Source organism: Hippocampus guttulatus, chromosome 9, assembly GCF_054856545.1.
Source record: "Hippocampus guttulatus isolate MCC_2025c chromosome 9, RoL_Hgut_1.0, whole genome shotgun sequence".
NCBI classification, from domain to species: Eukaryota; Metazoa; Chordata; class Actinopteri; order Syngnathiformes; family Syngnathidae; genus Hippocampus; species Hippocampus guttulatus.
In genome coordinates this window covers 22,410,448-22,437,026 of record NC_141269.1, presented here as the reverse complement: position 1 = coordinate 22,437,026, position 26,579 = coordinate 22,410,448, and the positions used below count along the sequence as shown (strand labels likewise).

Genomic DNA, 26,579 nt, shown 5'->3' with positions numbered 1-26,579 from the left:
TGCAAATGTATGACAATTAAAAACAATCAACCTAACATTAAGACACACTCGACTCAATATGTCAATTCGTTAGGACACGCTCGCTTGGCCATCACTGGCTGGTTCATTTTGTGCACAATAAAAAAACAACAACGTAATAGTTATGACTTGAAATTGTATTTGTTTTTTTTCTATTTTTCATAAATGTGTTTCTTATGCGATACATTTGTAAAAAAAATAAATAAAAAATCATCTCTTTATTTTTCACAAATGAAGGGTTCAGTGAATGTGCATATGAACCGGTTGGGTTCGTTACATCTAACAAAGTTAAGAACCACTGATGTAGAGCCTTCACAACCACCTGCAGCTGTAACAAAGCTATGAGAACTGGTCTCACGAACACGGACATGAAACATATAAATACAAATGGTATTACAATACAATAAATGAAAGACAATAGTTATGAAGACAATTGATTCAACAAAAAAGCAAAAAGCAAACAAACCTCATATCCACAAAGGGCTCAATATCCTTAGCAGTCTTGCTTGTCTTCTTCTTTCGCTTAGTCAGTAGTTAACTACGCTTTCGGTATTCATTTCATAATGGCTGCAAGCTCACAAAGTAGTTGTCTGTTTGAGTGTGTGTTGGCGACTGCACATGTCAGTTAGTGTCGGGCAGAACCCTTTTCGGTTACAATTGGCTCCTGCTAATAATTACCACTAGCTGGCATAGGAACACGAACAGGGAAACAACTCAGTGGGGAATATTAAGAGACTGTAACATCACATATAAGGTGCATCGGATTATAGGGCGCACTGTCGGCTTTTGAGAAAATTGAATGCTTTAAGTGCGCCTTATAGTGCAGAAAATCTAAGACTATGTGTGTATGTGTGCGTGTATAAAATAAATCTGCAGGCTACATGTAACATGCATTTTCCTTTTTGATTGACTTTGTCCGAGAATTATTACCTTGACATAACTTTTTTAAATTATTTGCAGTGGCAAAGACTGTGTAGACATACCCTGCCTAGCGACGATAACACTGGCCATGCAGTCTGGGACACTGGTGCCTGCAGCCAGAAAGGTGATTCCCATAATGACGTCAGGGATGCCGAGCGTGAAGCCAATCACAGTCACCTGAAGACAGGAACGAGTAGAACAGTTGAATGCTGTCTTTCAGTTAAAATGCGAAAAGACAGTCATACAATGTTAGAGACAGCCTCTACAAAAGGTAGGATGGGAAGAGTATCGTTAACTGGAGGATACTGATGTTGGATGTGTGACATCAGACTGACCATCCAGACCATGATGTAGGAGAGGCCAGCGATCCAGACGGTCGCGATGAAAAAGGTGACCATGAACCATTTCTCCCAACGTCGCTTGCCACAGTTGGGCACGGTGAAGAAGAGGAGCACCGATAACGGCCACATGGTCAACCACTTCAGCTTGTTACACACACCCGCTGGCAGAAGGTAGGAGGATAGCAGATCGTGTCAGTTCTAGTATTAAGACAACCGATCAAACGAAAAGAACTCTGAGCATGATTTTCCAAAACATCACCTGGAGCTTTAAAAGGCACCAACGGGCCTTCATTGCCATCGTCTCCCTCTCCTTCCTCATCATTCTCATTATCCTCATTTTCATTCTCCATCACAGACTCCAGCCGCTCAGACGTGTACCTCCCGTTCTGGCCCTGCTCAGCACCGCCATTCTCGAAGCTCCGGCTTCCCTGGGCCCTGGCTGTCGAATCAGAGTCATCATTGGGGATGCGGTAGACTCGAGTCTCGGTGGTGTTGATCACTCTTTGTCTCTGGCAGTGATTAGACATTACAATAAACCACCTTGAGCTGTGACTACTAGAAGATTTGGACATGCTGGAGTTAATGATAGAGAAATCTATGAGCAAAATTGATCATGTTTAAAGTTTCATCTTAATTTGGGCACATCGAAACGTTTGGGTGCATATCCAGCACCTCCCAAATGCCTGTGCATAAAGGCGCCGGCTACCTGGCCGGAGGGCTGTTGAAGTCCACAATTAGCACGTCAATGCAGGTGGGCGATTACAGGGGGGGGGGACGAAACTCGGTCACAAAAGGGGAATGAATAATTCGGGAACAGCGGTTGAGCAACAAAAGACGAGTTGAGAACACCCGTCGCGCCCAGACGACATTGACCATCCGCAAAGTCTACAACATGCTAATTCGATGTAGACCAGCCAGAAAAGGCGCCAATGTACTGGTGGTTCAAGTTTGAAAAACGGGTAACGAATCACTACCGAGGAGCCGGACCGGGGGTGCGGCATGCAAATATCGGGGGCAGTGTTTTTCTTGTATTTTGCATATGTTACAATAAAAGGTCGAACTCGCGGTGGCGGGACTTCGAGTGTGATCGAGGAGCAACTAACCGTCGTTCGCTCTCAGAGATCCGCTTCCGCCGATATTGAAGACAATTTTCCTGTGTGCCGAGTCATTTCTTTAACTTTGTCCGAGAAAATCTCTGACAGTTAAATATGGAAAGCTTTAAATAGCCGCCCAATTACAAAAAGAAGTTTATACATTTCTCATACAGGCTTTTGTTTGAAGTAAAATTAAAACCATTGTCAGAGTATTCCAATACTGGCTGTCAATAATTTAGCTGTGTACATTATGATTGAAAACTAATATTCCTTGTTGGGGTTTCATTCCAATAACTGCTTTCCCAGGCAGAGAGATGAGCGAGATTGTGGCGGCTACCGTGTCATCCCAATTGTCTAAAATAGCCATTGAACACGAGTGAAGTATAAATAGCAAGACAATAAAAACAAAAAACAACACCTCATTGATAATCATCCGAGAGGCCATTGTCAGCCGTGTCCTTGGGGAGAAATGACTTGTGATCATGATCCTCATGCCAGCTTCAGAGAAAGTCAATTGGTGTGGGTATGCAGACAGGAGCTCATCGACCATCAGCAGGCCTACAGATGGTTCATTTTGGAGGTTAGCTGGGAATAAACAAAACCATTTGTCATTTGAGTGTTCACCGGGAATTCAAATCCAAATAATTCATTTATTCATGCATTTAAATACTGCAAATCCTAGCCGGTCTCGGCTCCAGCACACCTGCGTCCCTTGTGGGCACAAGCGGTTCAGATAATGGATGGATGTGACTATCAAGTGTACATCGGCTCCATCTAATGGTATGCAAAAGTATTACTGAATTTAGATTAAGTGGATCCCAGCATATTTGCAGTTCTTTCAGTATTTTGTTTTTTAATCAAAGAAAATATATATTTTGAACCAACCCCCGTCTTTTGTGGAAAACACTGGTGGTATGTGTTATGATTATGTTTTTATTTAGATTACATTTGGTTTTGTTCCCTCATGTGCCTTTTTGTCTCCACCTATTCTTGTCATCCGGGTCCCTTGTGTTACACCAATCAGCTCCCTCAACCCTTTGTGTTTTGTCCAGGCGGTTGTTGTCTCGTCACGTTGCTTGTATTTAGTTTCTTGGGTTCTGTTGGTCTTTGTCAGATCATTGTGCTCCCCTGATGTTTTTTGTTTGTTTGTTAATTTGGTTTTCAGGACTTTGTTCGTGTATTTGAGTTACCGGTAGTTTTTCCCAGTGTACTCCTGCAAGTATTTTTGTCGTAAATATATTGGGTTCAGTCCACCACATCACTCAAAACATGACAGTCGTGTGGTTTTTATATAGATGAAATTGAAAGCAAACATCGCCGAGTAGAAATAATGTAATGAGGAAAATACATTTGGACATCACACCATGAACAGATTGAGCAAGCACAGAAGAGTGAAAACATTGCATATGCTGCTAAAACCCAGATACCATTTTGGATGATGTGGACTGAGGATTGCGTGAAACGGATGAACATATTGTTACCTTTCTTGAGCAAGGCGGAGTTACTATCGCAAATAATATCCTCCAGATCGCTGCTTCCTGTTAACGCATTGACCAGATTCACTGAGCTTTTCTTCCGATGGCTGAGGTAACTCTGGACACTGTTGTTAAACCTGATCGTGACAGATGGACAAAAAACACAGTTGCATCATCCAGAACTTGACTCCCTTTGCACACGTGCCTAACGTGACGTCCTATCCGTAGCAGATAATACAGTTGACCCATTTCGAATATTGGGCAGGATGACAGCGGTGGATTCACTGCCTCGAGTAAACGGCACATAATAATCCTAAAACACGAATGAAAAACTGAGAAGGAAATCCAGGAACAAAAAAAAAAAAAAAAAAATGGAAAAAACATGCATCGAATAACCTACATATCATACAATATTTTTCCAAAACAGAGACAGAAGACAAACAAAAGACAGTTGTATTTCAGCAACACGGGAAATGAAGTGCAAAGAGCCCATTTGTCTCTTCAGCAGATTGAGGTTCAGCCGAAGGTGTTACGATTCGGACAAGCCGAATTAAGTTTTGGACCCCAAAGTGTAGACGTCAACAAGGTCTCCGTTGCAAAAATTATGTTTTTAATACAAAAATCGCCACGACTAAGAGATAACATAAAGCGCTGGTCAAAACAAGGACCAGAGGGCACAAAAAACAAACAACAAAAAGCGCTTGCATAAAAGGCAAGGGGGGAAAATGAGGACCGCGAAGACAAACAAAAACAATGTATCAAACTACACGCAAGCAAAAGCCAAATCACAAAATAAAATCCAATACTTACAAAACCATTGGTACCGAGAGTTTGAAAGCGAAACACGACGAGATCTAAAGCCAGAATAGTCTATGGGCATGGAAATAGCAAGGCATAAACAATACTCCCACAACCAGAAGACAGATTGCGGGTGCTTAAATACACAGTTCCATAATTGACAGATTGGTAGCAGGTGTGCAGCCAGCAAGTTCACTCAGTTGCCACCTGCTGGCCAGACCCAGAACAGGAACATGACAGAAGGTAACTCACTTCATGATGAGGATGTAGATTGCATACATCAGAACCAGGACAAGAGACTCCCACCTTGACACAAGCACAGACAACAAATCGAGTTATTCTCTTAGATGAACAATTGGATTCAAAATAATTCAATATTTTGTTTTTCTTACCAGCACACCTTTTCATCATAGATGAACTAGAGAAGCACACAGAAAAATGGGACGTGTTATTTTATTATAACTGACAAAACTATGTGAGGTGTGAGCATTCAAGGTCGAGTCGGAATCTTTTTCATCCCCCCCCAGAGAACACTACATTAAACAAAATATACTGTATCAAGAATCAGTGATTGTCGATGGGGGAAATGTCAGGACACACGTAAGACTCATTTTAATCTTTCAAGGTTAACTTAATTTGACCTTTTCTCAACTTTTTAACGTACATATTCACCTACTCAACATTTCAGTACTTTTTGCACACCTTCATGTTGTCCAACAAGAAGCTGAATGGCAAAATTCACAGGTGTTACCCTGAAATTTCACCCTAAAAGCTATGCTTGTTTCGCAATATATGATTTTCAAACATTCAACCATCAGAGGGAAACAAGATGAAACAGAATGTTTCAACCCAATTTTTTAGAAGAAAAAAAATGATCGTTATGATATTGTAGTGGTCGAGAAATCCAATGCATGAAATTTGAAGGGTGCAGGGTCCCGAAATGAGTCTCTTACCACAATAAGGGCTGTGATAGAAAAGATATAGTATACGGAATCTCGGAGGAGAGCCCAGTGAGAGAGCTTCACTGCCTAGAGGGATACAGAGAAATACACTTGAATAGTGAAACGGCGAGGGTTTCTTCCACACATACATCAATCAACATAATGACGTGAACATAAGAATTATAAAACTGGCTTCAGTGTATACCGTCATATAGAAAAAAAAAGGTGCTGGAGTATTTTTGAAATAAGATTCAAAAGAAAAAACAGGGGTTCCCTTTCTGTCAAGTCTTGAAGGCACTACTTCCAGCTAAGTATGCTATGAGTGCTGTTGTAAAGTAAAATCAAGTCAAGTCAACAGTATTTATAGAGCACTTTCAAACAGCCATCACTGCATACAAAGTGCTGTACATGGAGCAATTTAACATGCACAATAAACAGTAAGACAAATCGGTAATAAAGGCGGTAGAAAGCACCAAACAGTAAAACCAAGAACAAATCTAAGTCATGCTGAGTCGAATGCCAAAGAATACAAGTGAGTTTTGAGGAGGGTTTTGAAGATGGGCAGCGAGGAGGCTTGCCGAATGTTTAGTGGGAGGTCATTCCAGAGAGAGGGACCAGCAACAGAAAAGGCTCGATCCCCTCTGAGCCTCAGTTTAGTTCTTGGTACTTCTAATAAAGTCTGGTCCACAGACCTGAGGCGCCGGGCAGGTGTGTAGGGGCGGATGAGCTCAGAGAGGTAAGGTGGCGCGAGATTATTCAGAGATTTGAAAACAAATAAGAGGATCTTGAAAATAACTCTAAAATGAATGGGGAGCCAGTGAAGGGATGCCAGAGTAGGAGTTATGTGCTCCCTCTTACGAGTACCAGTCAAGAGGCGAGCGGCGGCATTCTGGACCAGCTGAAGGCTTAATGTCAAAGAATGGCAAAGTTGAAAATATTTACTCATGCTTGATTTATTTTGTGCTCTGCAAATAAAAGGGTGACATCTTTCACAATTACGGTTTTGAAAGTCTCCCCCCCCCCCCCCACCCCACTCCACAACCCCCAGTAACTCCCTCTCAATTGCAATCTGTGATGCTGCGTCCTGCAGCTGCCTTCCATTTTGTGTGAAAATTTTTAAGAAGGCAATTTAGGTCATTCCAGAAAGCAAAATCATAAATAATATCAAATTAAAGGTGAGGAGTGAAGAAAATAAAGTATTTTCCATTTCCATACGCACAGCTAAATAGAACTGTGTTAATATATATAAAATTCCTCGTCTCACCCCCTCTCGGCTGGTGTCCGTCCCTCATTCAGCTCGGGTCCTCTACCAGAGGCCAGGAAGCTTGAGGGCTGTCCTCAATGTCTGCTATTGTTCCTTCAGGGAGTGAGACCCCTTCAGTGCGGACTACCTTTCCTCTCTTAGTCACCATCCAGGCTCAGAGGGGATCGAGCCTTTTCTGTTGCTGGTCCCTCTCTCTGGAATGACCTCCCACTAAACATTCGGCAAGCCTCCTCGCTGCCCATCTTCAAAACCCTCCTCAAAACTCACTTGTATTCTTTGGCATTCGACTCAGCATGACTTAGATTTGTTCTTGGTTTTACTGTTTGGTGCTTTCTACCGCCTTTATTACCGATTTGTCTTACTGTTTATTGTGCATGTTAAATTGCTCCATGTACAGCACTTTGTATGCAGCGATGGCTGTTTGAAAGTGCTCTATAAATACTGTTGACTTGACTTGACTTGACCATCCGACTACATTTCTCAAGCCCGAATGACATCTCGATGTCGCTGCTGTAGATCCTGGTTGTGTGGATCAGGGAGTCTATGTCCCTTTCGCTCTTAGCATACAGCTTTATGTCATTCATGTAGAGGAGGTGAGTGATTGTAGCTCCATTTCTGAGGCGGTATCCATAGCCTGTCTTGGTGATTACTTGGCTTAGGGGGTTCAGTCCTATGCAGAACAGCAGTGGGGAGAGTGCATCACCTTGGTATATGCCACATTTAATGGACACTTGGGTAAGTGGCTTGCCATTGGCTTCAAGTGTGGTTTTCCACATCCTCATCGAGTTCGCAACGAAGGCTCTTAGGGTCCTGTTCACCTTATACAACTCCAAGCATTCAGTGATCCATGTATGTGGCATCGAGTCATAGGCTTTCTTGTAATCAATCCAGGCTGTGCACAGGTTGGTACGTCGGGACCTGCAGTCTTGTGCGACTGTTCTGTCAACCAGGAGCTGATGTTTGGCTCCTCTGGTATCTCTACCAATGCCCTTCTGTGCTTCGCTCATGTATTGATCCATGTGTCCACTTATCTTAGCCGCAATGATGCCTGACATGAGCTTCCATGTTGTGGAGAGACAGGTTATTGGCCGATAGTTGGATGGGACTGCACCCTTTGAGGGATCCTTCATGATCAGGATCGGTTAGCCATCCTGGGTGAGTCCCATCCCTCAGCAGCTGGTTCATTTGTGCTGCTAGGCGCTCATGGAGTGCTGTGAGTTTCTTTAGCCAGTAGGTGTGGACCATGTCCGGGCCTGGTGCTGTCCAGTTCTTCATATCTGAGATTCTTTCCTGTATGTCTGCCACTGTTATGGTAACTAGGTTCTGTTCAGGGAGGTTGCTGTGCTCCTCTCTCAGGGTCACCAGCCATTGTGCACTGCTGTTATGTGCAACCTCCTTCTCCCATATGCCTTTCCAGTACCTTTCAGTTTCCAGTCTTGGTGGGTCAGCTCTGTTGTTAGGACCCTGCCACTGAGCGTACACTTTCGCAGGTTGTGTTGCGAACAGCCTGTTTATTCGTCTGGCCTCATTCTCTTTCGTGTACCGCTTTAGGCGGCTGGACAAGGCTTGGAGCCTTTGTTTGGCAGTTTCGAGTGCTTCAGGTATGGTCGTCTGGATGTACCTCTCGGGTATCGGCCTTTTCATCACACCTCTCTGGGCCTCAGTCAATTGACTCACATCTTTCCGAGCCGCCTTGAGCTTAGCCTCCAACCGTCTTTTCCATGGTGGGTAACGTATCTCATGGCTTCCATGGTTGCTCTTATAGCCAAGCATCTCAAGGATCACTGATGCTGAAGCGTATATCAGCTCATTGGTTTCCGTGATCGTTACGGTAGGGATCGCCCTCAGTGCTGCATTCACACTTTCCATGAGACTTTCAGGTGGTACTTCACATAGCCGTTGTAATCGGTTTCTAGGTTGCCCAGCTTTCATTCTCGCCATGATCTTAGCTTTCAGGTCAGTTGCTGCCTCGCTCAGCATTTCATTCATTGGGGCTGGCCTCCCAATCTCATCATCTGCATTCATTGGGGCTTGCCTCCCAATCTCTGGTATGACCTCCTCCTCTGATCTGGCAGCCTGGGGCCCTTCACCATCACGGTGAAGGGCCCATTTTTCATCATGGTGCTCTGGTTCCCCAGCACCTGACGCAGACCTTGTTTGGCCGGGCGACGTCTGAGCCGGCATGTCATTCATTTTATTGTCTCTCATCATTGTATGAGGTAGGCATTAGCGTGAAGGATCTTGCCCAAGGACCCACACTGGATGGTGTTATGTGCTCATTCTTCTGCCCCAAGCGGGATTCGAACCACCGTCTGCCGTATGCCAAACCGATGCCTTACCAACTGAGCTATCCAGCCGCCATGTAGGTGCGCCCGGGAATCGAACCCGGGTCGCAAGAATGGGAATCTTACACCAGCGGCGCATATATATATATATATATATATATAGTTGACACCTGTTTCACACGTTCTACAAGACTTGAAGATTTTAGCAAGCTATAATGGAAAAAAAGCAACTGAGTCGAAACTTTAGTCGAAACTGACCACCAGCGGGAGAATCCTTGCTGACATTCTCACAGCCTGAGAAGGTTGAAGTTCATATGGCTCTAACGTGTCAAAGATGCCCTTTGGCGTAGACCATGAAGAGACTTGTCCCAAAACAGAGATGTTTTAAAGTCTATTGTCTGAGCAACAGGAAGTCTGTGCAAAGACGTGAGCATTGTGCTTATAGGATGTGGGTGTCATGAGCCAAGAATTTAAGAAAGAACCATAAAGCTGTGATCATACATGATAATCATGTAGCACACCATGTTGCCATACATACAGCATTTGGGAGAAAGTCGGAGGCCGGGCACAATCATAGGGAGAACATGCAAACTCCACAGAGGATGAGATTTCCAACCGAGAATTTTTTGATGTATTATTACGACTACTACTACGACTACTACTATTCTTGTCATTATTTTCACTACTAGAGTCAATGAGCATTGTGCTATAAAGTGTATTTGACGGACACGATGCAGAATTTTCTGCACTGCATCACTCCAAGCCATCATATAGCCTGCGTTGCTTCATCATTATCTTACGATGATTACATAATGTGCAATCGGGGATTGCATCGAGTCGGGTGTATTTTTCAGAGCAAAGAGCTTATTCTTGTACAATGTAAAATTGTACAGCGTCAAATACAGAGCGTCAGTCTGAGGATGATATTTATATGATTTGTGTGCCTGCAATGTTGAGTCTCACGCTTGTAAAAATCGTATTACAGTAGACCCACGCCAGTTGTAGGTGATAGGGAATATCAAAAACCCGAGTATGATTGATGCCAATTATACATGCATAAAAAAAAGATCAGTTTCACCCCTAAAATTCCTGAAAAAACAGGGATAAACATCCATTAAGCGGTTTCCATGACAAATGGGGGTTGGCTCCAAAAAAACAACAGAGCAAAAAATAAAAAGTATACTTTTATTCTTTTTTAATTCAACAATTAGGTGAATACACAGGTGCAGAACCACGAGTGTGATGGGGTGCAATGTAATCTTGGTACTGTATTTCCATTTATATAATAACTGTCTTGAATAGGAACACTGTCAACGTTTGGGAACAGGAGACTGTAGGTTGTACAAAACAACACAGACATGATTATCGAAAGTTTATTCGTTCATTCACTTTGCTCAATACTCAAAGCCGCTCACCAGCTCAGCAAATCGACAAATATATCATACCTGTCCTGCAAAGAAGCCACACACGCCGATGATGCAGAGTATGTTAAATACTGCTGAGCCAACAATGGTGCCAACACCCACATCACCTTTGGTGACAAACACCCCTGGGGAAGAAAGTGCCAAATTACACATAAAAACACAGACACACACATACCTACATAGATATAAATAGATGCATACATACAAGCTTGCAGTACACACAGGCATACATATGAGTACATACATATATACATACACGCATTCAAAGATACTTATACAAATATACATACAGTGCTGTGAACACAATTGGGCTCTTCTCAACATAATTTGCCGAGACTTTCATGTTTATCAACCCAATGTATCGGACAAAGACATCATTTTACGGATGACAGAAATAAAGCTATTTCAAGCTACTTGGCCTTGTGTGATTTTTAATTTGTTATTTTTTTTATGGACATGCTACAGCCATGCGGCGCATGTTCCGGCTGATTGTATCTCTTCCTACCAATGATGGACGTGAAGAGCTCAGGAGCTGAGCTGCCTGCGGCCATGAAGGTTGCACCTGCCACGTCCTCACTGAGATGAAGATGCTGCAACACCCAGGATGGAAAAAGACAAAAGTGGTGAGAATTGTACAGGTGGGTGCCAAAAACAAATGAATATCGAGGGAAAGTCCATTTATTTCAATCATTTGTTTCAAAAAGTGAAACTTGTATGCTTTATTAGTTCACCACTGACAAATCGAAATATTTCAAGTCTTAATTTGTTTGAATTTGGATGACTATGGCAGGAAGACACAAAAAAAAGTAAAAAAATAATCCAGTCTTTCTCTAAATTAAATAAATACAAAAGAATATTTCATGTGAGCAACAAGAAAGGATCTTAACCACAGAAATGTTGGCTTTTTGAAAAGTGTATGGAAGTAATATGCCCTGAGCAATTTCTTGGGCCGCCTTTTGCATTAATTGCAGCATCAAAGTGGTGTGCAATGGAGGTGATCAGCCTTTAGTACAGTTCAGGAGTTATTGTAGCTCAAGATGTGTTATTAGTCTTCAAATTGTCTGCATTTTAGGGTTTCTTTTCCCTCACCTTCCTCTTGACAAGACCCCATACATTTTCAATGGGGTTCACGTCAGGTGAGTTTGCTGAAGTACTGTTTCATGGCTGGTATTGGTACTTTTTGGGTTTGTGGGCAGGTGCCAAATTGTGTTGAAAAATAAAATCGTTGTCGGCAGTGCGAAGCATGAAATGCTCTAAAATTTCCTGGTAGATAGCTGCATTGACTCGATAAAAGACAATGGACCCACATGAGCAAATGACATGGCACCCAAACCATTTCTAACTGTGGAAACTTCACACTGAACTGATTGGCAGTGTGACTTTTGTGACTCTGGGACCTGTATTTCCAAGTGAAATGCAAAATTGACTTTCATCTGAAGATTTGTCCCTTGTGTTGAACCAATCAGCACTGTGAACCCTTTGTGTCTTGTCCAGGTGTTTCTCGTTATCTCGTCATTTTGCTTGTATTTAGTTCCCTGAGTTCTGTCAGTCTTTGTTGGGTCATTGTGAGTATCAGTGTGCTCCGCTCCTGTCAAGTTTTGTTTTTCTGTCACAGGTTTCTTTTAGTGATGGGTCCATGCGGCCTCATGAGGCGTATCGACACACTGACACGCTGTGTTGATACTGTGTCGCTGACCACTGCCACCTGCTGGACCTTCGAAATCCCTGCAGCCAATCCACTTGACAGACTGAACTGACTGATTTGATGATGAAGTGTATACAATATCATTCACATCCATGCATTCATATTGTATCATTCAATGTGTTTCAATAATGTGAAAATCATGTGAATGAGGATGCTTGTGGGCTTTGTCTTCACAAATTTTTATTTAGAATAATAAGATGCTCCAGTGTTTTAAATTTCAGTCTGTTGCGTTTCTTGCATGCTATTTCCCCTGCTGTGGAGAACACACACACACAATGGAATAAAACATGTCAGAAATCCGAGAGGCACTTGGTGAGACAAGATTTGAATACAAGGAGATCAAAATGGCTATATACAGCGGACAATTTGCGTTTGTCCGGAAGCTGCTCCATAATATGCACGTACTGTAGCAACGTCACTCGACTCAGCACTCGATAGTCTGCTGTTCTCTGCTGTGCGCACATGAGCGCAAGCACGTACTCAGGGCGCCGACGCAACCCACGCCACATATTAAAGAAGCTTTGAACTACGACAACAGCTAAGCTAGTCTAGCCGATGTAATGATGGTCAGCAGACAAGGTTTACATTTTATGTGACTTTTAATAACAACGTGGCAGAGTTGTCAAACAAGTGGTGTGCTCACTCGCAGTCACTTCCTGGAACTCCCCCTTATAGGCGGGACCTCTCAATCAACTAGAGTATGACATACAGTACACATTTTTATAAAGCACTCCTCATATAATAATAGCCTATTATATGACAGCCGACACGACGCTCGAAGTCAGACGGACACGTTTTTCTAATAATCTGTGTGTTTTCCTTTTTGCCCAAATATATATTTTTATTCGAGCGAGGGTGAGGTCTGGCTTGTTTCGGCAGGCAGCATCTGTCGCCAGGCGCACTCCCTTATAAACACTGTGTGGCGGGCTTTTGCTGCGTCAACGCCCCCTGGACTGAGTCGACGCCCCTTGGACTGAGTCGACGCCGCCTGGACTGTGTCACGCAGCCCGTCGACACAGTCCAGGCTGCGCCAACGCAGTTCACGTGTTGATCACGTGATCTCATTAAGCAGTACACGCACCGACACGTGGATTGCTCTGTGAGCCCGACGCATCACTGGACCCATCACTAGTTTCTTTTGTTACTTTGGCTTCCTTGTGATTTCCAGGACTTTGTTTGAATACTTCTCGTTCGTAATTGTCCAGTGTACTCCTGTTTGTATTTTTGTTAAATACATCTTGGTCAGTTCCACCCTGCTCTTCCCTGCCTCCCTGCTTTTTGTGGTCCTCCAACTACCACCACGCAAATTGTGACAGCATCAGCCCCAACGGCCAGTAGAGGATAGTCCATCTACAAAATATACAGAAACCCTAAATTACACTTGCCGCGGCAGGAAAATGTGCTGCGCATAAAAATGTCCACATCTTAGGTCTACTTTTTGTCACCAAATTGCCAGATGCACTACAGGCACATCAGTTCCATCCACCGGAATGCACAGAAAGATGCAATGCAATCCTAAACATGGTAGACTAGACCAGTGTTTTTCAAACACTCTGTCGATATATTGTCAGGTGTGCCATGGGAAATTTGTATGCCTATGCAGTCTATCGCCTGGCAGAGTAATCATGTAGTACTCTTCCATACCGGTAGGTAGCAGCAGCAGCAGCTAGCTAATTGCCTCGTGCTTAGAGACAAGTGAACGAGTGACGCATGAATGCAGGCTGGATACGTTTTTGAAGAGGAAAAATGCTGACTCTGAACTGGACCCTGGACAAAATCCGGACCCAGATGAAGGTCCTAGTATGAGTGGAGGTCAAAAGAAAGCAAAGACGTCCAGCAAAGTTTCTGGCGTGAGGCAATACAACGAAAGCTATCTTTCATTTGGATTTACTTTTACCGGAGATGCAACGGCACCGACTCCATTGTGCTTGGTTGGTGGTGAAAAGCTCTCCAACAGCGCTATGGTCCCAAATAAACTTAAACGCCATCTCCAAACAAAACATCCTTCACTTCGAAGCAAAAATGTGGAGTAGTTTGTTCGCCGGCGGGTATATGCGGAGAAACAAGCAACGTACATGAGAAAACCTGCAAAGGTAAACAAGAAAGCCCTTAAAGCTAGCTATCACATCGCTGAACTTGTGGCTAAATCAAAAAAGTCCCACACTGTGGCAGAGCAATTAATACTTCCCGCTTGCAAAGCCATTGTAAATGAGATGCTCGGACCCAAAGTGGCTAAAGAAATAGCGGATGTCCCTCTTTCAGGTAACACAATTTACAGATGTATTGATGATATGTCTGCAGACATCGAAAGTGTGGTTTTGACAAGATCCATATCATTAATAAATTTGCCAAGGAGTTCCCCATGCTGGCCAACAAACTATTTTACATTGCTCCCTTTTTCCACAACATACCTATGCCTTACTGCTGTAAAAACTAAAAACAGAGAAAGAGTGATAGCTGTGGAGGAAGAGCTTTGTGTGTGTCTTTCATCGATTCTTGCCAGGATATCAGTGAGAATGAATATGAAAGATTATAAATACTTTTTTTCCTTGTGTTTATTTGATTCCTATTCAACATGTTGTAATATAACGTCATTCTTCAAAGTAAAAAAAAACCCCGCTTTAAATGTTATCATATAACGCTTTAAATGTTAAAATAAGCTTTTTTTCCCCACATTTTCAGCTGGTGGTGTGCCACGAGATTTTTTTCAATGAAAGAAATGGGCCGTGGCTCAAAAAAGATTAAAAACACTGGACTAAACTAGAAATGCCTTGGTACCAAAACAGTGGGCGACCCTTTTTATCTCAAGCGCCGGCTTACAAAAATGGTGCCCCAAGACTTTTAAGTGTAGGGACAGAGAAACTTTCAAAATATGGTCTCAAGACCAGTCTCTAGATACTGACATCATGTTAGATACTGATAGATACTGTCCAAGATGTATCTTGCCTCTTTTCCAAAGTCAGCTGGTATAGACTCTAATGAGAATAAGATGTAACAAATATGGTTGGATGGATGGATGGATGGATGGATGGATGGATGGATGGATGGATGGATGGATGGATGGACAGAGACATTGTATATACTGTACTTCTGAGGATGTTGAGTTTTGTTTGTGTGTTTTTATTTGTGTTCAACTTGGACTTTTTTTTCCTTTGTGATGATCTCACAAAGATGTTCCAATTCAAATTTGATGAGAATCCTGATGTAATTATAAAAGTTGGAAACCCAATTATTATAATGGTGCAAATGTTTTTTTTAAATCGAATCCGTCTCCAATCTGATTTAATCTGAGCCAAATTGAATATGTGAGAGGTGATCATGTCAAGCCATCCACAGTCAAAAGTTATGCAAAGAGACAGAATTGTTTATCTACATATTTATACCTCACATATCTTCTCCAGGGAGGGAACAAAGTAGTCATCACAGACCACGGCTAGAGCACAGAACATGTATATAGTCTGTGAAGAGAAAGTGATAAAATAAGCATCAGTGAGTGTTAACTATGCTGTTAAATGGGATGTTAGCTTAAGCATCCAAGTTCAAAGGCTTTGTCACACTGTTCTTGTAGTCATGTATTGATATTTTGCTGTAACCCTGTGACTTTCACCATATAAGTTTCTCCTTTACTCAATGTAACCATTGAATACCAACAGCCTATCACCTATTGCTACATTAAATTTATATGCAGCAGGGAAAATAAAATAGGAAGTGAGATAATGGTGGTACAGCCGGTGATCTGAACTCATGCAAACGTGGGCAGTCCATAAATGGATCATTGACTAATTACATTGTCATGAATAATCCGATTGAATAATTATGTTTTATAAAGTATGGTAAGATTAAGTCTTCTTGTAAATCATACTGAGAAAAGGAAAATTTAGAACCTTATTTCATGAGGAACTGTTTATTCATCTATCCATCCACCCATCCATCCATCCATTATCTACTGCTTATACGTGGCCGGATCATGGGGGCAGAACCTTTGATAGGGGAAACCAGACTTCTCTCTCCCCAGCCACTTCCTCCAACTCTTCCGGAGTGATCACAAAGCCTTCCTCGGCCAGTCAGGAGACACAGTCTCACCAGCGTGTCCTGTGTTGTCCCCAAGGTCCCCTGCCAGTGGAACATGCCCAGAACACCTCACCAGGGTGGCGTCCAGGAAGCATCCTGATTAGATGCCCAAGCCACCTCATCCGTCTCCTCTCAACGTAGAGGAGCAGCAGCTTAAATCTGAGTAACTCCTAAATGATTGAGCTTCTCACATTATCTCTAAAGCAGAGCCGTGGTGACAAAACTCATTTTGGCCACTTGTAGCCGGGATCTTGTTCTTTAAGTCATCCTGACCCACAGCTTGTGACCAAATGTGAGAGTAGGAACATAGATCGACTGGTAAACCAAGAGCGCCGTCTTTTGGCTCAGCTCCTTCCTCACTGAGATGGGGCAATAGAGAGTCAATATCACAGCAAACGCTGCACCAATCCGCCTGACAATCTCCTGCTCCATCCTGCCCTCAATCGGGAACAAGACCCCAAGAAACTTAAATAAAATTGAACTCCTCCACTTGGGGCAGACTCGCAAAGGACATTCCACCCTTTTCCCATGGTCTCAGACTTGGAGGTACTGTTTTTTATCCCAACTGCTTCACATTCAGCTGCGAGCCACTACATTGAGAGTTGGATTGCAACTTGAAGAAGCCAATAGCACCACATCATCTGCAAAAAGCACAGATGCATCCTAAGGCCACCAAACCGGACTCCCTCAAAGTCTCAGGTGTGCCTAGAAATTCTGTCCATAAAAGGAATGAACAGAATCAGTGACAAAGGGCAGCCTTGGAGAGGTCCAACCCTAACTAGAAATAAATGGGAATTACTGCCGGCAATGCAAACCCTCAAAGACCTTGCTAAAGGTTGCAGAGCTGGTCCGCCATTCCATGGCTGGGACCAAAACCACATTGCTCCTCCTGAATCTGAGAATTAACCTCTTGACAGATCCTCCTTTCAAGGCCTCCTGAATAGACCTTACCAGGGAGGCTGAAGAGTGTGATTCCTATTTAGCTCCAACACACACTCCTGTCCCCCTTCTTTAAAAGGGGGACCAATTCCCGGTCTGCCAATCAAGAGGCACATGATTTCCACTCGCTGTTTTAGACGCGTGCGAACCAGGACGGCCCCAAAGCATCCAGAGCTTTTAAACTCTGGGCGGATCTCATCTACCTCCAGGGCTCTGCCACGAATAGCTTTTTAACCACCTCGGTGACTTCATGTCCAGAGATAGGAGCGTCCACCTCAGAGTCTCCAGGCTCTTCTTCCTCCAAAGAAGGCGTGTTGGTGGGTCAACCAGCGGGTTTGGTGATTATCACCATGACACCACTCGGCTTCAGTTCGAGGGGGAGGGGGTTAAGGTGGGCAAAAGTTCCTCTCTATCGTGGCCTTCCAGGTCTCACTTTCATTGGACATTTGACCATTAAATTCGCCCAACAGAACGATGGAGTCCCCAGGGCGAGCACTGTCCAGCACACCCTCCAAGGACTTCGGAAAAGGTGGGTACTCTGAACTGGTCTTTGGTGCAACTTCGGAAAAGGTGGGTACTCTGAACTGGTCTTTGGTGCAACAGTCACTCAGTACCCATCGCCACCATTCTGTCACGACTCGGACAAGCCGAGTTAAGTCTGGATCCCAAAAACGTAGACGTAAACAAGGTCTCCGTAACAAAAATATGTTTTAATGCTAATAATCGCACCGATAAAGAGGTAACATAAAGCGCTGGTCAAAACAAGGACCAGAGAGAACATAAACGAATAACAAAAAGCGCTTGCACAAAAGGCAAGGCAGAAAAATAAAGACCGCGAATACAAACGAAAACAATGTATCAAAATACACGCGAGCGAAAAGCCAAATCACAAAACCAAAATCGTACTTACAAAAAGCAGGGGTACCGAGAGTACAAAACGCGAAACACGACGAAGTCAATAGCCAAATAGTCCATGAGCAGAGAAAATAGCAATACCAGAAACAATACTCCGACACAGGTGCATGGCAGAAGAGACCTTAAATACAGAGTCTACAAATTACAGATTGGCAGCAGGTGCGTACCGAAGTCCGCTCATGCCACCTGCTGGCTAGACCGAAAACAGAACCGTGACACATTCAAAGGCAGCGGGAGGCTACCCTCTTGCCCACCAGGGTGAACCCAAACATACATGATACAAACCAGGGGCAATAACTATGCCCACACTTGCTCGGCACCTCTCACCATGGGCAACTCCAGAGTGCAAGAGTGTGCAACCCTTTCTCAAGAGAACTGGTGCCACAGTCAAAGATGTGCATAGAGGTGAGCCCGACTATATCCGCTCCTCAAACACAAACCTCCTCGCCATCCCTGTGACCAAGCACAAAACGTGGGGGAACTGAGCCTTCTCTGTCGCCACCCCCACCCTCTGGAACGCTCTACCACAACACATCTGATTCGCAATGCTTTTAACACCTTTTAATCTCTTTTACCCATTTTTTTTGTTCATCTAAATGTGCTTTTGTAAATTATGTATGCTTGTTTTAAGTGCAGGGCGGCCCGGTAGTCCAGTGGTTAGCACGTCGGCTTCACAGTGCAGAGGTACCGGGTTCGATTCCAGCTCCGGCCTCCCTGTGTGGAGTTTGCATGTTCTCCCTGGGCCTGCGTGGGTTTTCTCCGGGTGCTCCGGTTTCCTCCCACATTCCAAAAACATGCATGGCAGGCTGATTGGACGCTCTAAATTGTCCCTAGGTGTGAGTGTGGGCGTGAATGGTTGTTCGTCTCTGTGTGCCCTGCGATTGGCTGGCAACTGATTCAGGGTGTCCCCGCCTACTGCCCGAAGACGGCTGGGATAGGCTCCAGCACCCCCCGCGACCCTAGTGAGGATCAAGCGGTTCGGAAAATGGATGGATGGATGGATGTTTTAAGTGCACATTTTTATTCTGTGTTTTAAGCTCTTCTAAAGTGTCTTTGAGTATGATGAAAAGCGCTTTCAAATAAAATATATTATTATTATATCGAGTCAGAACTCTCTTACCTCTCACACAAGCCCTGGCTCATTCCATGTCCCTAATGCTAGTTTATGTTGCCGGAGATTGGACCCATAAAGGTCCCTGCCACATCCGAGCTCACAGGGCCCATGGCCCCTCTACAGGTGATGAGTCCATGGGAAGGGGGACCCATGAGCTTTTTTGGGCTGTGCCTGGCCGGACCCAATGGGCGCAGGCCTGCTCACCAGGCACTTGCCATGGAGCCCCACCTCAAGGTGCCTCAGTGATCCGCGTTTGGGCAAGGAAAAACGTGGAACAATAATTTGACACATCAAAGCCGTGCCTTGTCTGGTCCCTCACCTAGGACCTGTTTGCCAGAGGCATAAAGTGTCAGACAACTTATCTCCTAGAATCATTGGGACAAGCAAACCCCTTCCTCCACCACGGAAAGGTGATGGCTCACATTGGGGAATAATTGCTTAAATTGATTTAAATAAAGAAATCAGAGTGTTCTATTAACCTGCTTTGCATGTTTTGGGAATGCGGGAGGAAAACGGAGTCCCCGGAGAAAACACACCCAGGCACGGGGGAGAACATGCAAACTCCACACAGGAAGGCCGGTGCCGGAACCGAACGTTGCACTTCTGCACTGTGAGGCGGACGTTCAAATCAGTCACCCACCATACTGCCTGTGTGTGTGTGTGTGTGTGTGTGTGTGTACTGTATTTTGCTGTCTACAAATACAACACGTTATTTTTTTTCAATGTTATGTTATGCTAGTTCAAACTACAGTAATATAATATAAACTAAATCCCTGGTATTTTCTGCCATCTTAGTTTAGTCAAGTTTGTCAAATGCCCATCCATTTGGTCTCCAAAAATGGAGCATGTTACTGAGCTGGTTTAAAATGTAAAATTACTGAGCTCATAAATTGATAAAAGACCACTCTTGAATTATAAAGGTGTACGGTTAACTTACACACAGGACATGCAAGGCCACTGCTCCTTCTGTTCTCTCTTTGTTTGTGAACAGGTCTGTGGGGAACTCGTGCAGAGCTGCAAAAGAAACATTCCACAGGAGTTAAAGGGGGGGTGGCGTCTCTTTTTTTTTGTCTTCATTTGAGTTCAGGAATGTTCTACACATCACAAAAAACTTTGTAATGGCGGGCAGAGTGGTCAAACATATCTTAACTCCATGTGGTTGTCTAACTCAGCCCAATATGAATGGGCGTGCTTCCTTGATAAGCCACCAGATAATTGGGACACGGCCGTATCGAGTTGTACAACAGTGAGCGAGATATTTCGGGTATCGAAAGATGGAGGAGAACAAAAGAAGAGGCAAAGTGAAAACATTTTGCACAGAACTAATAATAGTCCCAAAACAATGTGTAAAATATGCAGAGTATGATGAGAGGAAAGTTGATAGGAAAAACAGAGTTCAGAGAAAAGATAGCTCGATGAATGAGAGGACCGGCAGATTTTTGTTTTTTTCAAATTGCCTGAAGCATTTTACTCCGTGTTGCTCCTTGACTGCACCTACAGTTCCCTTTTCACATTAAGAATTGTGACAAAAACAATCGGGACTTTGCAGGAATCGCTGCTCGGGCCCTAAAAATAACTGATAGGTTGATTATTTTTAGTTATCATACATTCGCTTATCATTAATGTTATTATTAATGTTATATTGATATTGAGTGATTGATTGATTAATTATGCTCGCAAAGAAGAAAGCTTATGCCTGACATGATAAATTGATTATGCTTGCAAAGAAGAACGCTGATGCCTGCAATCATTAATTGACTATGCCTGCAATGAAGAACGCCTCTGCTTTTAATAAAGATCTATTCTTCATTATGTACTCACATTTATCCATTATATACTCACATTTATAATCAAGAATGCTTGGTGCACTGTGTGGAAGTTTAGGGACGCAATCACCTTTCCGAGGACGTGGTTGGAAAGAGATAAGTGTTAAGACTAAAAAGTGAGCAAGGTTGGACAGTGAATGGAGCCATCAACATCAGCTGCAACGTGATGTTTTTGTAACAATTGCACACATGTACGTAATTTACACTCACACACATAGTCAAACAAGTTCAGTGTGTGTTCAACAGCCCCCACCCTTTAGGTTGGACACACCTACAGTATGTAGTAGATTTCCCAATAAATGAGGAGGTGAAGGGGGAGAGCGTTAGGGTGACGTGCCGAGAACTGAAACCGAACGCTTCTCCTCGTTCCCTCCTGGTACCAGAATTGAGTCTCCTGTCTCCTCCTTGTGTTTTATTCCTTAGTGTCAAATTGGACAAACCTGACAATAACTTATAAGTACTGTACTTTAAAATTTGCGAGTTACTTTTGTATCATTTTAAATGTCAATATGCATGCACCTTGCACTAAAAATGTCGGATATAACAAAAATCCGAATTGGTCATCAATGGGAATTTCTCCATTGTGAGACAAATAAAAGTTTTCTTATCTTATCTTATCACACCCTGCAGTGTGAACGTTGCCTATTATGTAAGCCAAGGTAGGCTCCAGCCCACCTGCGAACCTTGTGAGGATAAACAGGGTAGACGATGGATGGATGGAGGGCAATACTGGCCCAACCTATGTAATGACTTAAGACATGCAGCATACTGTAGACATACAGACAAATGATAAATCTTTTTCCTCATCTGCAATCACCTTAAATTTCTGTTGTTCCTCACGACATCACACTTAGTCCATCAAGTAATCAACAATGAGGCCTCAGCTTGCTTGAGGGACAAATTCTGCCTCATTGTGACATTCGAGTTGCCTCCTGCCCACTTATTTGCCTGCCTTACTGCATCATCTCATGCCAGTCTTAATTTGCTCGGGAATTTTGAAGAAGCCACCGCTTGGCACTAAGAGGCTCTGACTGGAAATGTAGCATGATTTAGTTTGGCTTGTTTTCCCACTGCCGGTGCTCTGTGGCACCTTTGCTTTGCTGTTCCGCTCTGTTGAATATGTTCAGAAATACAAACTTGTCACGCGAGCTGATGTATTCTACCATTTGCGTCACTGACACTGTGACTCCAGGACACGAAAAAGCACATCAGTGTCCACCATTTCAGTGCCATATATACAAAGTGTACTGTTGTAGTACATTTGGTCTCGAATGGCTATGTAAAAAGAAGTTTGAAAAGAGATGCAATTAGCATTCACACTACACCTACCGTAACTATCACAGACCACTTGGCCTGACCTAATGATGGATGGTTTTGTTTTGAGTTTTTTTACCTGCAGGAGCATTCATTTTGATAATGATTCTGAATCCAGTCCTCCAATTTGTGAAGCCATTCCACCTGCTTTACAACATTGACACAAGAGTATGGGGCCTTTCATTGTCAATTTTGTATCGGCACCTTTTTAAGTATGTAGCGATCCCCTTGGTTCATTGCACAATGGAGACATTTTTACTTTGGTAAAATCAGGTAACTTTTTCACTTATTAAATATAGTGAAAACTATGCACAAACAACAACATATTGCTTCAAAGATCATGACAAAATACAACAAAAGCACATGAACTGTCATTCTTTTACATCTCCTTCATTTTGCTTGACAAGGGTGCAAATCTAACATTCACATTCTGCTCTGGTTTCTTTTGAAACATCACATGAAAAATTGAGCGACTGTCAGAGAAATCTATGAGCAAAATTGTATCATGTTTAAAGTTTCATTTAATTTGGGTGCATCTAGAGGTTTGGGTGCGTATCCGGCGTCCCCAAATGCCCGTGCGCAAAGGCGTCGGACGTCTGGGCGGAGGGCTTTTGAAATCCACAATTGTCACGTCAAAGCAAGGGGGCGAACAGAGGGAAGAAGGCTAGACTCGGTCACAAAGTGGGAATAAACAATTCGGGAACAAAGCGTTGTTAAACAACAAAAGAAGATTTGTCATCTGCAAAGTCTGCAAAAATCACTACCGAGAGGTTGGACCGGGGGCGCAGTATGCAAATATCGGGGCAATGTTTTTCTTGTATTTTGCATATGTAAAACAATAAATGTTCAAACTGGCGAACAGAGAACTCTGAGCGTGATTACCGGGGCAACAACCGTCGTTCGCCCTCAGAGATCCCTCCCGCCGTTAATGAAGACAATTTTCCCTGTGTGCCGAGTAATTTCTTTTACTTTGTCCGAGAAAAACTCTGACAGTGACGGACATAAACCAGAGCAGCCCGGTGGAAGAATGGTTCGTAACGGCTGCCTCACAGTGCAGAGGTGGAGGGATCGAATCTGGCCCCGGCCTTCCTTTGTGACATTGAAATCGAACCTGAGATTATTCAGAAGCTCCAGAATTACATTGCTCAGCCAGCAAAATGTTGCAATAATCCTTGTCAATTCAATTTAAAATATGTGTTACACAAGCGGAAAAGTTCACTCGTCTGTGTACAAGCAGAAAAGTTCACTCGTCTGTGTTTCGGTTTGCACCGTCCTTTCAGCTGCCACATTCAAAGATGAAAACTCCGAAATATGTCTGAGTGCTCAGTTAATAGATTAGCCTCCACACCTGCTAGTGTGAGCAAGCAAGTGTGAACTCATTTTTGCACACACGAATCTTTAGTAAATCAGGTACTTGCAATTTTCCTCTAAATGCTGCTTTCTTTTTTTCTGGCAGCATGGCTGGCAGTGATGCTCCTTCGCTTAATGATAAGCAGCTTTTGTCTGCATCATAAAAAGCTCAGTGTATTGCATTGGCTTGGCCAATGAGTCAGCAATTCAGAAACATCATAAGCACCACTTTTTCTTCTCCGTCTGAACACATTTGATAATTTCATCTCTTCGAAGTAGGAAGCTGGAAGTCTTACATAAGACGAGCCAAGGCTTCATATGTCTCCCAGGGAGGTTGAGGAGAGGATATTTCAAAATTAACACGGACAGTATATGGCAGAGCAGGAAAGAGAGACTGCATGCATGCAAAATCTTGTCCTGCTCCATTCTCACTGTTGATGTCCCGTAATATTTTTGGGTGGTTGGCAAAATGAACAAGCACTGGCGGTGGATTTGTCAATAATATTGTGAAATAAATTTGGTGATAACTACCGGTACTTGAATGGGAGGCCATTTTTTGCATTTGCTATACACCCTGAACTGATTTGCCAACCAATCGCAGTAGGTTCAAATAAATAAATAACTCAATAAAAATATCAGGACCACATCTTTTGGTCGTTTTGCATTTAAAGTGTAAATGTTACAAAAGTATTGTAATTCGTCATTTTTATACAAGAAGAATTTGAGGTTGCTCAGCTGTTAGTTTTTATTACATTGCTTTTCTGATACAGTGAAACTCCTCTAGAACAAAACCTACATGGGCGAAATACCCCCTAATGTGAAAAAATCTTCATGCATTAACACCATCCCCATTCTACTGCCCCCCATACGACGAAAAAAACCCCTGTTGCGTGATACTAAATAATTTTCTCTGCTCCAACCTCGCGAAGACATTCACTACAACGAAGTCTAATCCAACAGTGACCTCTAATGCTTCGTTCGGAAACGGCAAAAGCAACCACCACACTGGTTTACGTAGTGAACAATGTTTATTTCAGTCACAGCTGCGAGTTTCCTGAACGCAACATACTCATAGCTGCTCTGCCATTGGCTTACCGAGCATCATCCTGGCCTCCGATTGGCCAAGAGGGACCTCACTGTCTATGTGTGTAGATACTGAAGCTAGATCCGTAGAAGATAGAGTGGAATGCATCCGATTAGCTGCTCAGAGTAAATTGCTAATGGCTCGACGGACATTCAAATAAACGAACGTTTCCTAGTATGACAAGTACAGCATTTTCCTTGAAAATGCTTTACTTGTTATCATGCTAAAAACCTTACGCTAACTGGAGCGCTAATGAGAGAGAAGCGCTCCGGTTACCGTAAGGTTTTTAGCCTTCAAGAGCTAACTATGGCCATCGAGGACGACAAAGCATCCCGTGGCTGGCTTAAAAGTTCATTGCATGTCATCAGCTGAGCAACGCTGTCTTGGGTGGCGATCAAGGGGAAGTCGAGTTAGAGACAGTGAGATGGTGGAAAGAAAAGCCACCGGGTCCAGGAAGTATTTGTTATTGTTAGATTCAGACGCGCATGGACGTTGCATTGCTAAAATGGCTACAAAACGGACCTTTGGATGTCAAGCAGCTAAGACAAGAAGAGCTCTGATGCTGGAAGAGAGGGTAAAAGTGATCAAAATGAAAGACGGAGCAAGCAAAATAAAATACATTATCCAAGAAATTGATGTAAGTGAAAGAATGATGATCGTAAATTTCGCAATTTCTTTACCTTTTTTTCTTTCTACACTGACAATATGAAGTGTCAAATAAGTGTGTGCTCATACTTATGCACTATTGGAATAAAAATAGAGTACACATACGTTTGTGTGTGTGGTTACATCTGAGATCAAATTTGCAACAGTGAAAAAAACCCTGTTGTGAAAAATGTCTTGCTGCAAACATGATTTCGTTGTAGAGGAGTTTCACTGTATTGTAAATGTTTGCCAGGGTATTGTTTCAGTGACGCTATCGAGTTACTTGCAGGAATAGTATCAAAATCAAAATTTTGGAATTGTGACAATACTAGGATACGAATTTAATAGCTGTGTTTTGCGCATGTACACCAATGTGTCCTGAGGGTGCAAAATGTATCAACAGAGGACAAAAAAACATGTAAAAGGCATTAAATTAAGAAAATGAATGCCACAAGCTGTAATAAAAAAAAATAAAAAAAAGATTGTCCAAATAAATAAATACATACATTGAGGGGACCCCACCCCCCACAAAAATGCTCAAGGTGGGCACAAGGGTTAAAATGATGTACTGTAATTGATGTATACAGTAATCCCTCATTATTGGCAGTTAATTGGATCTGGACCCCACCGCGAAAAGTGAAAAATTGCGTAGTAGTCATTCTCTCTTTTTCGGCAAGGAAACCTCTGTCGCCGCATCAACATAAAACAGCGCGTCTTCTGCAATAGTGCTCTTATGGCTGTATTTTTTTTTAAATTCATACTGGGGGAAAAAAAAGGCAAGTCACGCAAGTGATACACATGCCAGTGATACACATGCCAGACTTGTGTGTGGGCAGCATGGGATCGGTTCCCACTCAGTGACGATGTGGATGTGGATGGGGGAATGGTCATTTGTCTCTATATGTGGCCTGCGACTGACTGGCGACCAGTTCTGGGTGTAGTCTGCCTTCCGCCCGAAGTCTGCTGGGATATGCTCCAGCAACTACCCGCGACCCTGTTCTGAATAAGCACTGTTGAAAATGGCTGAAAAAAAAGAAACGCAAAACACTGAAGTC

General features: G+C 43.2%; 1 protein-coding gene across 2 annotated transcripts in view; it reads right to left on the bottom strand.

Annotated features, from left to right (window-relative positions):
* LOC147200764 (sodium/potassium/calcium exchanger 3-like) overlaps nt 1-26,579 on the bottom strand; it is a 54,742-nt gene that overhangs the window by 3,909 nt on the left and 24,254 nt on the right. Inside the window, exons 3-14 of one of the 2 annotated variants that reach the window (XM_086120537.1) lie at nt 20,243-20,319; nt 15,650-15,724; nt 11,067-11,151; nt 10,583-10,686; nt 5,601-5,675; nt 5,040-5,065; nt 4,900-4,953; nt 3,856-3,986; nt 2,793-2,959; nt 1,540-1,789; nt 1,275-1,441; nt 1,002-1,116 (exon numbers count right to left, since the gene is read on the bottom strand). In XM_086120537.1, the coding sequence (XP_085976663.1) occupies nt 1,002-1,116; nt 1,275-1,441; nt 1,540-1,789; nt 2,793-2,959; nt 3,856-3,986; nt 4,900-4,953; nt 5,040-5,065; nt 5,601-5,675; nt 10,583-10,686; nt 11,067-11,151; nt 15,650-15,724; nt 20,243-20,319 (1,326 nt within the window). The remainder of the gene's footprint in view (nt 1-1,001; nt 1,117-1,274; nt 1,442-1,539; nt 1,790-2,792; nt 2,960-3,855; nt 3,987-4,899; nt 4,954-5,039; nt 5,066-5,600; nt 5,676-10,582; nt 10,687-11,066; nt 11,152-15,649; nt 15,725-20,242; nt 20,320-26,579) is intronic. The other variant, XM_086120538.1, reaches the window with a different exon arrangement.